At 49.6% G+C, this 15,682-nt stretch overlaps 1 protein-coding gene across 1 annotated transcript in view; it reads right to left on the bottom strand.

Moving 5' to 3' along the window:
• The window catches only part of Akap12 (A-kinase anchoring protein 12), a 61,096-nt gene extending 51,246 nt beyond the window's left edge, over positions 1-9,850 (bottom strand). The window contains exon 1 of the mRNA XM_048354293.1: positions 9,560-9,850. Coding sequence (XP_048210250.1) covers positions 9,560-9,718 — 159 coding nt within the window. The 5' untranslated portion in view covers positions 9,719-9,850. The remainder of the gene's footprint in view (positions 1-9,559) is intronic.
• Between the last annotated feature and the right edge of the window lie 5,832 nt (positions 9,851-15,682).

The following is a 15,682-nucleotide window of genomic DNA, read 5'->3' as shown; positions in this document are numbered from 1 at the left end:
AGTTACAAGTACCATTATCAGTGGCTACTGCTCTTCATCAGTCATGTCTACAATTAGCCCGACCCTAACTTCTCAATTCCGAGAAATCAACTGAGTAGCTCTCTGCCTACAACTAAAGCACTCTGGGAAAGGAACCAGCTACGTTCCAGAATCGCAAGGACAGCTTGAGAAACTTTCTCCACCAGAATAGAACTTTAAACCATGACCCACTTCGCCACTACTTCCACATTCTTGGCATTCCAGCCTGTCCTGCATGGTTTCCCAGGCCAGAAGCCACAAGTCACTAGCAAGCTGTCACTGTTACAAGTCTAGATAAAAATCACAGGGCCTTCCTTCATCACCAGTCTCCACAGGGGGCCCTCCCCCCACGCTGTCAGCAGAGCATTCAGAAGAGAATCAAAGGGCTGATCATCTTCATCTTAATTAAACCAGAACAAGTTTTATTATCAACAAAACAAAGCTTGTCCAAACCGAGCAACAGAAACCTGCTTTCAAAGTATACAAGGCAGGCACTCTACCACTAGGCCATACTCCCAGCCCGCTGCTTTCAAAGTAAGCCCAGAACTCTAGAGGCTAAAGCAGGAAGGTAGCATCTTCAAGATCAGTCACACACACACACACACACACACACACACACACACACACACACACACACGGCGAGGGAGTGGGCTGGGAATATGGCTTCGTGGTAGAGTGCTTGTCTAGCATGCATGAAGCCCTGGGTTCAATTCCTCAGCACCACATAAACAACAAGAAGAAAGGTGAAAGTAGTGCTGTGGCTCAAGTGGTAGAGTGCAAAAAAAGCACAAGGCCAATGTCTAGGTCCTGAGTTCAAGCCCCAAGACTGGCAAAAAAAAAAAAAAAATCAGTCAATTTGGTGGTTGGCCTATGGCTCACATTTAGGTAAAACTTAGAATATTCGAGTCCCTGGGTTCAATCCAATTCAGTCGCCAGGAAAATACACACACACACACACACACACACACACACACAAATACACTTGGAATTTTCTTTCAACACAATTCTGTTTTGCTTAAATTTTCTGCACTAGCTTGTGTGAAAAAGGGAAAATAACAGTGCTAATCAGGGCAGATTTAGCAAATTTTCAAACCATTCTCCACTGCTTTTCAAGAACATATTTCATATAAAACAGAGCAAAAAAGAACTGGAATCACCAGGGAAATATTTGCAGTTGTAATGTAGAAGTCAAGCGTAAATACCGGTGACGCAGGCCCCTTTTTTTTAAGTCGAAGTAGACAGACTAAGGCTAAACTGTCCACACACAACACACAGCACTGCGGGTGACGAGGGAGCTTTGTACATGTGTGCCCATGGGAAGGATAATTCCAAACACACGGTCCTGAGTAGACATTCTTCAAATTGTTTCTCATAACTTAGTTGAAAGTGAGCACCAAGAGCCGGGCGTCCGTGGCTCACGCCTGTAATCCTAGCTACTCAGGAGGCTGAGATCTGAGGACCACAGTGTGAAGTCAGTCTGGACAAGAAAGTTTGTAAGGCTCTTATCTCCACTCCATCACCAATTGCCAGAAGTAGAGCTGTGGCTCCAGAGGTCGTTTTCTGAGATGACCTCATTATGTAGCTATGTTGGCCTCCAAGTCTTAATCCTCCTGCCACAGCCTCCCCAGAACTGGGATTATAGCTGTGTATCACTATGCCTCACTGAAATCTCAAATTTCTTGTTGGAGGCCAAGGAGGAGTAGGGGCGGGGAGGAAACAGCCAGAGTTGAGACTAGGTTCAGTTACATAGTCCAGACTGGCTTCAAAATCCGGTGCCATTTCCTCAGCGAAGCTTCCTACAGCTGGGATTGTGGCATGTACCACAATACCTGATTCCAAACTTGGGTATTACCTAGGAACTAGGCTGTAATCCAGGCTACTCAGAAGGTCTGGAAGACCAAAGTTCAAGGCTAACCAGAAAAGAAAAATTCATTGAACCCCCAAAACTCTCTAAAATAGCCAGCAAAAAGCAGGACAAGGGGTAGAGCAGCAGTCTGGCCAGCAAGCACAAGGCCCATTATGCAGGTTCAATCTCATGACTCATGCCAAACCTATCTCCTGGCCCGATTCCACTGACCCTGTCGGTCCCTGCCAGTCCGTCTACACTGGTAGCATCTATCTCTCACTGTCCCCGTGATCGATCAGGTGATCTTGGCCCTATCCGGCAGGCGTTTCCCCCACCTTTGCTGGTCTGCTACAGCTCTGCATTATCAAATAAAGCCTTTAGTTCATTGCCAAGAGTTCTCGATGCACACCCAGTTTTCCCCCTATTGGCTGCAGCTTGAGGAATCATCTCCTTTCCGTTATTCCTTAAAAAACCTCAAGCTCCCTAATGACTTTTCTTTCTAGCCTCTGGCTAATGGCCTTTGATTGGTCTAGACTACTTTCCACAGTATTCTTTTCTTGGTGTAACCATTATCTGGAGAATTCACTGAATAAATGCCTAGTAAATGAGAGCAGTTCTACTATCTGTCATAAGTGGGGGCAGTTCTACTGTCCATCACCTCACCTGACCCCATGTTATCCGCAAGGGCCATTTTCAGAGGCCCCATGTCATTAGCCTGGCCTCTGTGTCTGACCTCTGTAATCCTAGCTACTCAGGAGGCTGAGATTTGAGGATTGTGGTTCAAAGCCAGCCGTTTCCCAGGCAAGAAATTCCATGAGACTCTTATCTCCAGTAAAGCAACAAAAAGCCAAAAGTGGAGCTGGGGCTCAAGTGATAGAGCACCAGCATTGTGCAAAAAAGCTCGAAGACAGTGCCAAGGTCCTGAGTTCAAACCCTAGGATCAGCACTAAAAAAAAAAAGCGGGCTGGGAATGTGGCTTAGTGGTAGAGTGCTTGCCTAGCATGCATGAAGCCCTGGGTTCCTTCCTCAGGACCACATACACAGAAAAAGACAGAATGGCACTATGGCTCAAGTGGGAGAGTGCTAACCTTGAGCAAAAAAATCTCAGGGACATTGCCCAGGCCCTAAGTTCAAGCCCAAGGACTGGCAAGAAAAAGAAAAAAAGCTCCCAAGATATGGAAGGTAAGAAAAGTAAAATGTCTGACTTTGAGTTTGTAATGTGTATACAGTAGGCAGATCCGCCAGCGGGTAGCTCAGACCCCTGCTTCCGAAATGGTGACTTCTCTCACTTGCAAGTCAAAAATAAGTGGGATGGCAGGTAGGCAGAATGAAACCCCAAGGAAAACAAAACCAGGGATGGAGGCATGGCTCAGTTGGTAGAGCACTAGCCAATGAGCAAAAGCTTCAGGTACCAAGTTCGAGTCCTGGTCTTAGACCTAAAATAGAGAAAAGATAAGAAAAGGAAAAGAAAGGAGGACCAGACCTCGTTGACTGACTAAATCCCTGCCTTGGGAGAAGCTTAAGAGCATCGGAGGAGAGAGCGTGGCTCCAGGGCTTCGGGCTCAGCTCACGAGGACACGTTTGACTCGTTTCCTCCAGTGCGCATGCCCGGGCCGCTTGCCTCAAAGTCCCCCAGGGAAGAGGCTCAGCCCGTTTCCTCCAGTGCGCATGCCCGGGCCGCTTGCCTCAAAGTCCCCCAGGGAAGAGGCTCAGCCCGGAGCTTCCCAGGACCTGCCCTTCCATTGTCTCAGTTCCGCTCCCAATATTTCATGGATCAGAAGCATGAAGAAATTTCTGGAAACTAGATGATTCCAGATTGTTCTCAGAGGGAAAAATTTTAAGATTCATAGATAAAGAAATAGGTCACTGCCCAAACAACAACCAAACCTTAGTTGAGGCTAGGGGTATAGCTCAGTGGCTGAGAGCTTGCTTGCTTCCCATTCACTAGGCCCTGGGTTCGATCTCGAGCACGCACACACGTGTGGACACGTACACACACACACACACACACACACACACACAGAGAACAAGATGGATCTTTATACTCTGAGAAGATATCCAAAACCTAAATAGCATACATGTGATACAATCTTATTGGTTAAAAGGAAAAGATGGGGCTGGACAGGTGGTACTACCAGAAACTCCTACATTTGGGAGACCCTCCACCAAAACACAACCAAAAGGGAAAACAAACAAGGGCTGGGAACCTGGCTTAGTAGTAGAGTGCTTGCCTCGTATGCATGAAACCCTGGGTTCGATTCCTCAGCACCACATAAACAGAAAAAGCCAGAAGTGGCGCTGTGACTCAAGTGGTAGAGTGCTAGCCTTAAGCAAAAAAGAAGCTCAGGGACAGTGCCCAGGCCCTGAGTTCAAGCCCCAGGACTGGCAAAGAGAGAGAAGGAGAGAGAGAGAGAGAAAGGAAACATAAAACAGGAAACGTTAAGGTCATTCTTACCAACTTCCATATGTGTAAAGTTCTAGAAAGAACAGCAGCAAATGATCAACAATGGTTTCAACCTACTGTCAACAGAGAATGCCTAAGGACTGAGAAGATCAAGATACTTCCAATCTTCATTACGCTCACAGATTAAGTCCTCAATCATTTATACTAAAAATAAAGAAAGAAAGCCGGGTGTCGCCAGTAATCCTAGCTACTCAGGAGGCTGAGATCTGAGGATCACAGTTGAAAGCCAGCCAGGACAGACAAATCTTAGAGACTCTTATCTCTAATTAACCCACAAAGGCCACACATAAAAGTGTGGTTCACATGGTAGTGCACCAGCCTAGAGTGAGAAGTCCCGTGAGCAAGGGCTCTAAACTCCAGCCCAAGTAGTCTGGACACGCACAAGAAAGAAGGAGGGGGGTGGGGAGAATGACAAAAGGAAAGGAGAAAAAAGAAAAGGGAGAGGAAAGGGAACAGAAATATATTCTAGTTTTGCCTTTTGACAACCCTCAATGTCCTCCTTCATACCTCCATCTCTAATTTTTGGTTTCTTCTAACCAAACAGCAATCTGATTAGATCTAATACGGGGAAGATCTACAGAACACGGGTAAGCACATCCTTTAGACATCATTCCATTAACATCTCTAATGTTACAGTGACACCGTGACAGCCACTAAGGCTCAGGTCCCTCTGCGGCCCCAGGGGAAGTAGGAAGGAGGGGAGGGTAGTGAAAGGCAGCTGGCCACCTCAATTGCCTGCTCTGAATTGTTCCAAAGCACACTATCTGACAATGGAGTCTTCTGTTTGTGTACATCTTTAGGTTTTGGTGATTCATGGCTGTGGCAATCATGTCTTTTAACCACAGCTTCAAAAACAAACAAGAGTCTCTATCTCCCCCCACTGAATCCCGCCTCGAGCAACTGACACCAATGTTCCAGGTTTAGCTTCGAAATCCTGGATCAAATAGAAAATATGGAAAGGATAATGTACTCACTGCCTTACATATGAAACTGTAACTCCTCTGCACTTCACTTTGACAATAAAGAAAACAAAAGGATAATGCAAGCCAGGTACTGGTGACTCACATCTGTAATCCTAGCTACTAAGAAAGCTGAGATCTGAGGATCTTGGTTCAGAGCCAGCTTGGCTAGACGTACTGAGTTCAAGTCTCAGGTAGATGACTGAGTTCAAGTCCCTGTACACACAAACACACACACAGACAAAGACAGCTATGTGAGTGTCATCCTAGCACTGGAGGGAGGGGGAAGGCTGAGGCAGGAGGACTGAGTGTAAGGCCAGTCTAGACTACATAGAAGGTTTAGATTAGCCTGAGCTGAACAGTGAGATCCTGTCTCAAAAAACAACACTGGAAAGGTCTTCAACCCAAAGAACTGAACAGATCAAGCCATGCTCCTTCACCTTACCCACAGAATTTACACTTACATACTAAGGTTGACTACAGTGCATTTCTTTCTTTCTTTCTTTCTTTCTTTCTTTCTTTCTTTCCTTCCTTCCTTCCTTCCTTCCTTCCTTCCTTCCTCCCTCCCTCCCTTCCTCTCTCCCTCCCTCCCTTCTTTCCTTCCTTCCTTCCTTCTTTCCTTCCTCCCTCCCTCCCTTCTTTCCTTCCTTCTTTCTTTCTTTCCTTCCTTCCTTCCTTCCTTCTTCCTTTCTTTTTGTGCCATTCCTGGGGCTTGAATTCAGGGTTTGGGCACTGTCCCTGAGCTTCTTTTGCTCAAGGCTAGCACTCTACCACTTGAGCCACAACTCTACTTCTAGCTGTTTGCTGGTTAACCAGAGATAAGAATCTCACAGCTTTCTAACCACCTGGAGGGGCTTCAAACCACAATCGCCAGATCACAGCCTTCCCAGTAGCAGAGGATTACAGGCTACATTTTATTGAAATGCACCATAGCTAAAACCAGGACTTCTTCCTCCATGAATTTACATATTAAAGTTGAGTAATTAAAAGTTTAACTCTCCATTTGACTTAAGAGGAGAATTCAAGCCCCTGGCTCTTGCCTGTAATCCTAGTTACTCTAGAAGCTGAGGACTGCAGGCTGAAAACAGCCCAGGCAAAATGCTGAAAGTGGAACTGTTGCCTAGGTGGTAGAGTGCTAGCCTTGAGCCCAGAAGCTTAGAGACATTGCCCCAGGTCTGAGTTCAAGCCCCAGGACCGGCACCCCCCCACCTCCAAAAAAAAAAAAAAAAGAAAGAAAAAAGAGAATTCCAATCACATGTAGTCTGTTGAGATAAGGCTAGTTAGACCAATCAGCAGAAAAGGGGCTGGGGCATACGTAGCTCAGTGGTGCAGCCAATGCTCAACGTGAAGCCCTAGGCCGTGGGTTAGATCTCAGCAACTCAACTGAAAGTGAACTACATTTGCTCGGAAGACAGCACACATAGGATTAGTATCAGGTCTTAGAGAAAACTCTGCTAACCATCTTTAGCTGATGATTTTTTGTTTGTTTTTGTTGTTTTGGTTGTGAGGCTTGACCTCTGGGCCTGGGCACTGTCCCTGACCTCTTCAGCTCAAGGCTAGCGCTCTACCACTTGAGCCCCAGACCCACTTCCAGTTTTCTGGTGGTTAATTGGAGAGAAGAGTCTCATGGACTTTCCTACCCCGGCTGGCTTTGAACCTGGATCCTCACATCTCAGCCTCCTGAGTAGCTAGGATTACAGGCTTGAGCCACTGGTGCCCCAGCAGTAGAAACATCTTGTAACACTAAATCTCCGCCCACTGTCCTCATCTCCCAATCAAGTTCAAGATGCGATGATGCAGAGCTCAGCGTAGGAAGCCTTCCCTTTTGAGCCATTCGTTTCCCATCCATTTGTCTCTGTGAGCACTTTGAAACTGCCATGCTCACAAACCACACACGCCTTCTCACTTTTGGTACCTGTCTGGAGCCTGAATGTAGGGCGGAGGCACTGTCCCTGAACTTCTCATGCTCAAGCCTAGCCACTTGAGGCACAGCTCCACTTTCAGCAAGCCACTCCATTTCTAGAGAAATTGAAACCCAAAGCCCCAAATCATCCCAACCGAGTTTCTTTCCGAATCATTCACTTCCATTAAAAACTAGACTGTGGATGTAGTCACGATCCAACACCCCAAACTAATAATAGTGAGATGCTTAAAGGTTGAAGAGAAAAAGTAGAAATAAGCCAATGTACTACTTCCCAACTTGACAGTCTCCAATATAAAGCGGAGAGCCACTAGCAAGCACTTCTTTCCACAAAGGTTTACTGAGAGCCTACTATGCGTCAGGTAATGCCACGCCTAGAGGAACAGTTTGGGAGCATAGCCAGGTAAGGTTCTTGCCTTGGGAACATTTAGATCGGCTAAACACCTATTAGTCAATGCCACTAAATCCCAGATGTACAAGCAGCTGGGAAGGGCCCAAGATGCTACCAGCGACCAGGACCACAGACAGGAGTACTTCGAGTCAGGAATACTGTGAAAGGCAAGAATGTATGTGTGCTGAGTCATTTGTAATGAAGTCCTTGGGAAAAGACAGATCTTCAACCCTGACTACCAACTTCCAATAGTTGAAATGAACACAACCAACCTATAATCTAAGGAGATATGTAAGTGTATTGATTTGTCTCCAAATTGATAACTGGGAAGTATGCCAAGTTCAACGGTGTTGTGGATATCATTTAAGTAGTCTTTTCAAGGAGACCTGGTTCAGTGCTTCAAGATGGTGGCTGACTGGGATGCCATTATGGAAAGAAATAGAGGAGAGAGTGGAGAGGAACATTCGACAGCAAGCAAATGCGTTTATTGGGAAGGGAATGGCATCACTTCCATATTTCAGGGTAAATGATTAATAAGACTTGGAGGATATAAAAGCCAAAGGAAAAAAGGGCCCCAGCTGGTTAAGTTTTGAGCAATTACGCTTTAAAATTATATCTTGCAAGAGTAGCTCTAAACCAGAGACATCTAGATTGTAGCTGGCGTGGAAATCCGTTAAGTATTATGAGACTCAGCCCTCATAAGGAACAGAGATTCTATAGGCCAGAAGCTTAGGCATCTGTTAGAGGCACAGATATTTAGGGGACCATGGGTTTTTGAAGAGTTACGAGTTGAAAACTGGAGAAAAAAAACTATGATAGGTGCAATCTCAGGCTGGGTGTGGTGGTTCACGCCTGTAATTGTGGCACTTAGGAAACTGAGACAGGAGGACTTGAGTCCTGCAGGCCAGGGAGGCCTATACACTGAGACCTTATCTAAAAAACGGGGGGAAGGGGGCAACATACATACATTTATATACATATACGCATACACATATATATGTGTATATATGTATGTGTGTGTGTGTGTGTGTGTGTATATATATATATATATATATATATATATATATATATATATATATATTCCTTAAAAAGAGCTGTCTCTCAGACCAAATTAGACCAGGGCAGCTAAAGAGGTCAAAGGAATGAGGTCACGGTTCTGTGAGATTTCACCGAGATCGCAGCATGTTTGCCTCGCGTGGAAACACATCTGCCTTCCGAAAGGTGGCCCCTCACTCGGACCCTCTCAACCCTGGGCGAGTAGGAAGCAGGGCTCCCCGCCCCCGTCTTTCGGGAAGGATGTCACAGCAGCCCTGGCGGGGTGGAGTCCACCATGGTGGCGGCCTCGGGGGCCCAGGTGAAGCGCGCGGGGACGGCGGGAGTTGCGGCGCTGCCTCTCCCCCCCCCCCCCCGGGAGGAAGCGTTGCGGGCGCGGCCCGTGCGCCCGCGGCCGCGTCCCGGGAGAACTTCCCACGGCCCCTCGGTGTTTGTTGATCCCACGGATCCAGACCGGGGCTGGCGAGGCGCCGGTCCCGCGGCTGTGCCCTGGGGCTGCGCCCCGGCTCCGCACCGGGAAGGCAGGCGGCCAGCTCTGCGCCTCGGGGCTCGGCCGGCACGGCGTGGAGCCCGGCCGGGGGTGGGGGGGTGGGGGCCGCGGGCGGATGCGATGGCTGCGGCTGGCGCGGCCGCCTCCTCCCCCCCCGCCCCCCGGGAGACCCCCGACATCGATGCCAGTCCCCGCCGCGCGCGCTCGCTGCGGCTCCGGCGCCGGCCCCGCCCCGGCGCCCGGGACCCCGCCGAGCCTGCGGAGCGGGGATCCCGCCCGCCCATTCGCAGAGAGAGGGGCCGGCCGCTCGGGAAGTTCTCGCCGGGGGCAATCGGGGGTGAGGGGGGGTCCCCCGACACAGCCTCCTCCCCCCTCCCCCCCGCCCCTCCCCGGGCAGGTGGCCCCGCGCGCCCCTACCTTGGCGGCCGGGTCTGCGGCGGTGGCGACGGCGGGGTCCGCGGCCGCGGCGGGCGCCTCCACCGGCGCCGGGGCGCAGGGCTCGAGCTCGGCCGGCGGGGTGCCCCCGGCCTGCGGCGGCTCGGGGCTGCGCTGCTCGGCGGAGCTCCCCGCGCCCATGGCTCCCGGGCTCCGGTGCTACGCCTCGATCCGACCTCGGGGACCCGCGGGCAGAAGCCTGGCGAAGACGCGGCGCGCGCCCGGCGGCTCCCCGGCTTCCTCTCCACGCTCCTCCGACGAATGCAGCGCCGGCCCTCGCGGCAAACTCCTTAAAAGAAAAAGAGAGAGAGAGAAAAAAAAAAAAGCAAGCCGCCACCTCCCAGCCGCGTCCCCCGCCCTGCTGCGCCCCGCTCCATCACATGGGCGCCGCCGGACACGCCCCACGGCGCCGCCCCCCACCCCGCACCCGGGGCAGCACCCAGCTCCGGACGACCCTCGGGAGGCGGGGAGGGGGTGGGGGAACCCCGGGGCGCCTCCCCTTCTTCATCACTGACCGGGGGGTTGCGACCCCCCCCCCCCACACACACACCACAACCCGGGGCTGCAGGAACGGAGGCCACCGCCCGGGAGACCTGGATGGAGCCCACGGCTGCCCGGGGGTGGGGTGGGGTGGGGTGGGGCGCGGGGACCGGCACACCGGAGTCCAAGCCGTGATTGATAACCCGGGCTGGGATTGCATCCGAACCTGGGGGGGCGGGTGGGACCCAGACCCCCATTTGCTTCCCTTCCGCTTGGGCTGGACTGTAAACATTTGTCCCTGCTCCTCCCCAGCCCGGACCCTTAGGAAAGGCCTGGATCACGTGGCGGGGAGCTGGGGACCGAGGTGGTTAGGGGGTGGGCCAGGCACCCCCCCCCTCCATCCCGAGCCAGGGATGTCAGCCCCGGCCATCGGCGAGGCGAGGCCCCCCCCTCTCCCCAGGGAACACTGGGGGGGGGGGTGCCGGAGGGGGGGGGAAGGAGGCTCTTACTGGAAATGGGCCTGGCCTTTCAAGGTTACCCGGCTGGCGGGATGGGATGCGGGGAGGGCAGCGTGGGTTGTGCCTTCTTCGTCCTCAGCCTTCGAAAGAGGTGGAGTGCAAACCGCTGACGGGGGGGGGGGGGGGGGGCACCCCGATTCTTCCTCCCCTTGAATAAAATATGTATCCTATGAACGTAGCAGGCAGGCAGTCGATACTTGAACTAAATTCAATTTTTGGCTGGATTGTTGTTGGACCCCGGAGCATGAATGTGCTGGGGCTGAAAGGAAAAAAAAACCCAAACGTTCCAATGGTGACTGGTCACCAAGCCCCTCAGTTTTCACATGGAGTTGGAATCCCCATGAAAAATGAAGAAATTGCGGTAAGGCTAACACTAGGCACAGGAGCCCATCCCCAGATTTAGCACATGTTAATACAGAGTTGTGTGTGTGTGTTTGCCTGATGCATTGGATGAAGTTGAAGGACAGCTTGGGAACCCTCGTTATCTGGTACCATGTTGGGTTTTGTTTTTTAACTTAGCCATTTTTAGTTGGAGTTGTACAGGAAGGCCAGTTGCTCTGGAATTTAGCCTTCTGGTTTGTGCTGTGTTAGGGCTTGAACTCAGGACCTTGCAATCTCTCTCAGCTTTTGCATTTGAGGCTGGCACGCTATAGCTAAAGCCACATCCCCACTTTAGGCTTTTTTTGCTGGTTGACTGGAGCTAGGAGTCTCTTGGGTTTGTCTGACTTTGAATAGTGATGCTCAGATCTCAGGCCTCCCGAGTAGCTATGACGACCGGCTTGGAATATATCCTATTAGAAACAGATTTGCAAGCTGCTTGGTTTTAGGGATTTATAAGCATTTCATTCATTTCAACTTTGTAAAAATGCTCTTTAGGAAACATTAGCACTTTTACTCTACTCCACCCCAGGTACTGTTCAGGGCACATTGCCTCTGTGGTGTAGAAATGATCATTTTTGTTTTACCAATGGAAATGGGGGGAGGGGGGCAGGCCCAGAGAAATCAAATCGTATGGGCTGGGCAGGGTAGCATCTACCCTGAGTAGACCCTGACTCAGGAGGATCACGAGTGTGGAACCAGCCTGCCTTGTCTCAAGAAAAATGAACAGGTAAGCATAGCTCATGCCTTTAATCCCAGCTACTCAAGAGGCTGAGATCTGAAGATTATGGTTCAAAGCCAGCCTGGGTAGGAAAGTCCGTGAGCCTCTGATTTCCAATTAACCAGCAAAATATAAAAATAAATAAATAAATAAAGCTGGAAGCAGAGCTGTGGCTCAAGGGATAGAATGGAAAAGATAAGAGACAGTGCCCCAGCCCTGAGTTCAAGCCCTAGTAACAAAGCAAAGAAAGAACAAAATAAAGGAAGGAAGGGAGGGAAGGAAGGAAGGAAGGAAGGAAGGAAGGAAGGAAGGAAGGAAGGAAGGAAAGAAGGAAGGAAGGAAAGAAGGAAAGAAGGAAGGAAGGAAGAAAAGAAGGAAGGAAGGAAGAAAAGAAGGAAGGAAGGAAGGAAGGGGAGCAATATGATAGATTAAAGTCCAAGCTTAACCACAGTACAAAATAGTTTCCTCCCTTCTAGGTAGGATGCTTTCCAGTGGTTTTCTCCCCCATGGTGTTAGGGGCAGAGGTGTTTGGGCCTCCCTTGGCGTGGTGAGAGCTTAAAATGGCTGAGGAAGCCAATCTGTATCTGTGGGAGCACGTAAGCCCAGTGGCAGGGCATACACTGATGTGTGAGGCCTTCAGTTCCATCCCCACACATCCAAAAAACAAAACAAAAAAAAGTGCTATTTGATAATGATTAAAGCCAGCACACTTGAAACTGTATCACTAAGTAGTACAAAAGTTTCTCTCTGTGAGATTGTATTTATTTAGTTCTTGGGAAATTCTGAACAAAGCCTTTCACATCCACCAGCCTCCCAATGTTAAGAAAGGAGTCCAAGGTCAAAGGTTTCAAACCCGCGGCACGCAACCACATGCGCGTGCTCCCTGGGGTCGTACACAACCATGTGCGCATGCTCCCCAGGGTCTGCGCGCAGCTGCACCTGCGGGCTTCTGTCTGTCTATTTTTCAGGCTACGAAAACGCCCACAGCCCTTATTGTTATTTGGTCTTATTCACTTTTTTTTTTTTTTTTGGCCAGTCCTGGGGCTTGGACTCAGGGCCTGAGCACTGTCCCTGGCTTCTTTTTGCTCAAGGCTAGCACTCTGCCACTTGAGCCACAGTGCCGTTTCTGTATATGTGGTGCTGGGGAATTGAAACCCAGGGCCTCATGTATAGGAGGCAAGCACTCTTGCCACTAGGCCATATCCCCAGCCCCCTTATTCACTTTTGGTATTCCTTATTGCTCAGACTATTTCGAGGGAAAAATGCATTCCAAAGAGCCAATGGGTTCTTTCCATCGTACCTACAGAGGAGGGAGTTATTTTGTGTGTTTCTCTTTCTGTGCTGGAAATCAACCCTAGGGCCTCGTGTCTGATAGTCAGGAGCTCTACACTCTGAGTTATTGAGAAAAGTGGTTACAGCCAGGTGCTACTGTGTCATTTCTGTTATCTCACCTGCGAAGGAGATCTGAGAATGGAAGTTCAAAGCCAATCTGGGCAGGAAAGTCCATGAGACACTTATCTCCCAACTGACTAGCAAAGGCCAGAAGTGGAGGTGTGGCTCCACTTAAGCATTAAAAGCTAAGGCCCAGTGCTCAGGCCCAGAGATTAAGCCCCAGCAAACAAGGAAAGGAAAGAGGCTTTCTACAGAAACAAGATAACCCAATGCGTTGGATTTGCTGCCTCTTTAACAATGTTCTGACGCTCTTTCCTTCTTTCTGTTCTTCCTTCTTTCCTCCCTCCCGCCCTCCTTTCCTTCCTTCCTTTCTCTCGTTTATTCTTTCTCTTTCTCTCCTTGTTTCTTTTGTCCTCTCTCTCTCTCTCTCTCTCTCTCTCTCTCTCTCTCTCTCTCTCTCTCTCTCTCTCTCTCTCTCTCTCTCTCTCTCTCTCTTTCTTATGTATGCTTCCTGAGGCTTGGACTCAAGGTCTTGGTTCTCAATAGTCTTTTTCACTCAAGGCTGGTGCTCTACCACTTGAGTCACTCTTGCACTTCCAGCTTTTTGCTGGTTATTTGGAGATCAGAATCTCACAGACTTGGGCTGGGAATATGGCCTAGTGGTAGAGTGCTCGCCTCATATACATGCAGCCCTGGGTTTGATTCCTCAGCACCACATATATAGAAAAAGCCAGAAGCGACGCTGTGGCTCAAGTGGTAGAGTGCTAGCCTTGAGCAAAAAGAAGCCAGGGACAGTGCTCAGGCCCTGAGTCCAAGCCCCAGGACTGGGGAAAAAGAAGAACCTCACAGATTTACCTACCTAGGCTTACTTTGAACTGCAATCCTCAAATCTCAGCCTCCCGAGTAGCTAGGGTTACAGGCACGATCCACCTGCACCCAACCAATTCATTCTTTCAGCAGGTATTTATTGAGTACCTCTTGTCTGCCAAGCGCAGTGACCACAGTACTTCCCGCTCAAGGCTCCAGTTCAAGTCCCCAAGCTGTCTGGTTCTGGGTTTCCTGTGTGTCACAACATTGCTCTGGCTGGCCTCGGGGGTGGAGGGAGGGCCGTTGGCTTGTCTTCTGCCTGGCCATCAGTTACCCTGACTTCTGGTGCTGCTCACCGCAGGGCGCAGGTGTCTTTGCCCATCCTCTCCCCTGGGGCAGGCGAGGGCCTGTTTGGTTCCCTCCGAGGGTGAATGCTCTCATAAAAACAGTTAAGAGATTTCTCCAAAACAAATACACACCACTCCTGAAGCAGGCCAGACTTGTATTTCTGAAGCTTACTGCTCCAGAAAAACTGGTCGCAGGGGCTTCGTCGAGAGAATTTAATCATCGCTGAGTATCTTGTGCATGCACCAGACATTTTCAGACACAGTGGAAGAATTTGTAGGGGGGCAGAGGTCGAACAACAGGTAGTAGGTAATCATTGGAGGGGAGGGGCAACTTCTGGTTTTCTCTAACACACCAGGTAGAATATAACAAAAAATAGAACTCAGAATAGAAGAGGGCAGGGCACATGGTTCAAGCGGTGGAAGCTATTCTAGCAAGTGCCAGGCTCTGGGTTCAAATAACAGTGGGAACTTATGTGTGTATGTGCCCCCCCCTTCTCCGCCCCCCCAATGTCACTAAAAACCCAGGCCCAGTGCTGGTGGCTCACACCTGGAATCCTAACTACTCAGGAGGCTGAGACCTGAGTATCACAGTTCAAAATCAGCCCAGGCAGGAAAGTCCATGAGACTCTTGCCTCCAACTAACCACCTCCAAAAAACAACTGAAAGGGGAGCTATGGTTCATAGTGGTAGAGTGCTAGCCTTGAGCCCCAAAGCTCAGAGACAGAGCCCAGGCTCTGAGTTCAAGCCCCAGGACTGACAAAAACAAAGCATGTAAGGACCCAGACATGTCCTAGAAAAATGGTTACAATCACATGTATAAGAAATAGAAAGTGCTTCATCTTACTCTAGACATCCCTTCCAAATCTCAGTTGATAGCAGTGCAGGGTTTTGTATTCCTGGAGACTGAGCTCATTTTCATCAGCTAAGTTCTTTTTTTAATCTCGCCCACCTGCCTGCCTTCCTTCCTTCCTTCCTTCCTTCCTTCCTTCCTTCCTTCCTTCCTTTCTTTCTTTCTTTCTTTCTCTCTCTTTCTTTCTTCCTTTCCCTTCCTTCCTTCCTTTCTTTCTTTCTTTTTTTTCTTTCTTTCTTTCTTTCTTTCTCTCTCTCTCTTTCTTTCTTTCTTTCTTCCTTTCCCTTCCTTCCTTCCTTCCTTCCTTCTCAAATGACTCTTGTCATTTAAGAAAACATTGCTCAAGGGAAGAAGGCATGACATTGTTCAAAAGGAAATGTAGTCAGGTGTCATGGCTCACGTCTGGAATCCTAACTACTCAGGAGGCTGATATCTGAGGATCACAGTTCAAAGCCAGCCAGGGCAGGAAAGTCTATGACACTCATATTTCCAATTAGCCACCAGAAAACCGAAAATGGTGCTGTGGCTCAAAGTGGTAAAGCACTAGCCTTAAGCTGAAGAGCTCAGGGATAGCACCCAGGCCCAGAGTTCAAGCCCCAAGATGGCCAACAG

This window comes from Perognathus longimembris, chromosome 9 (assembly GCF_023159225.1).
Source record: "Perognathus longimembris pacificus isolate PPM17 chromosome 9, ASM2315922v1, whole genome shotgun sequence".
NCBI lineage: Eukaryota > Metazoa > Chordata > Mammalia > Rodentia > Heteromyidae > Perognathus > Perognathus longimembris.
Note: the sequence above shows the minus strand (reverse complement) of the source record. Positions and strands in the feature narration are given on the sequence as shown.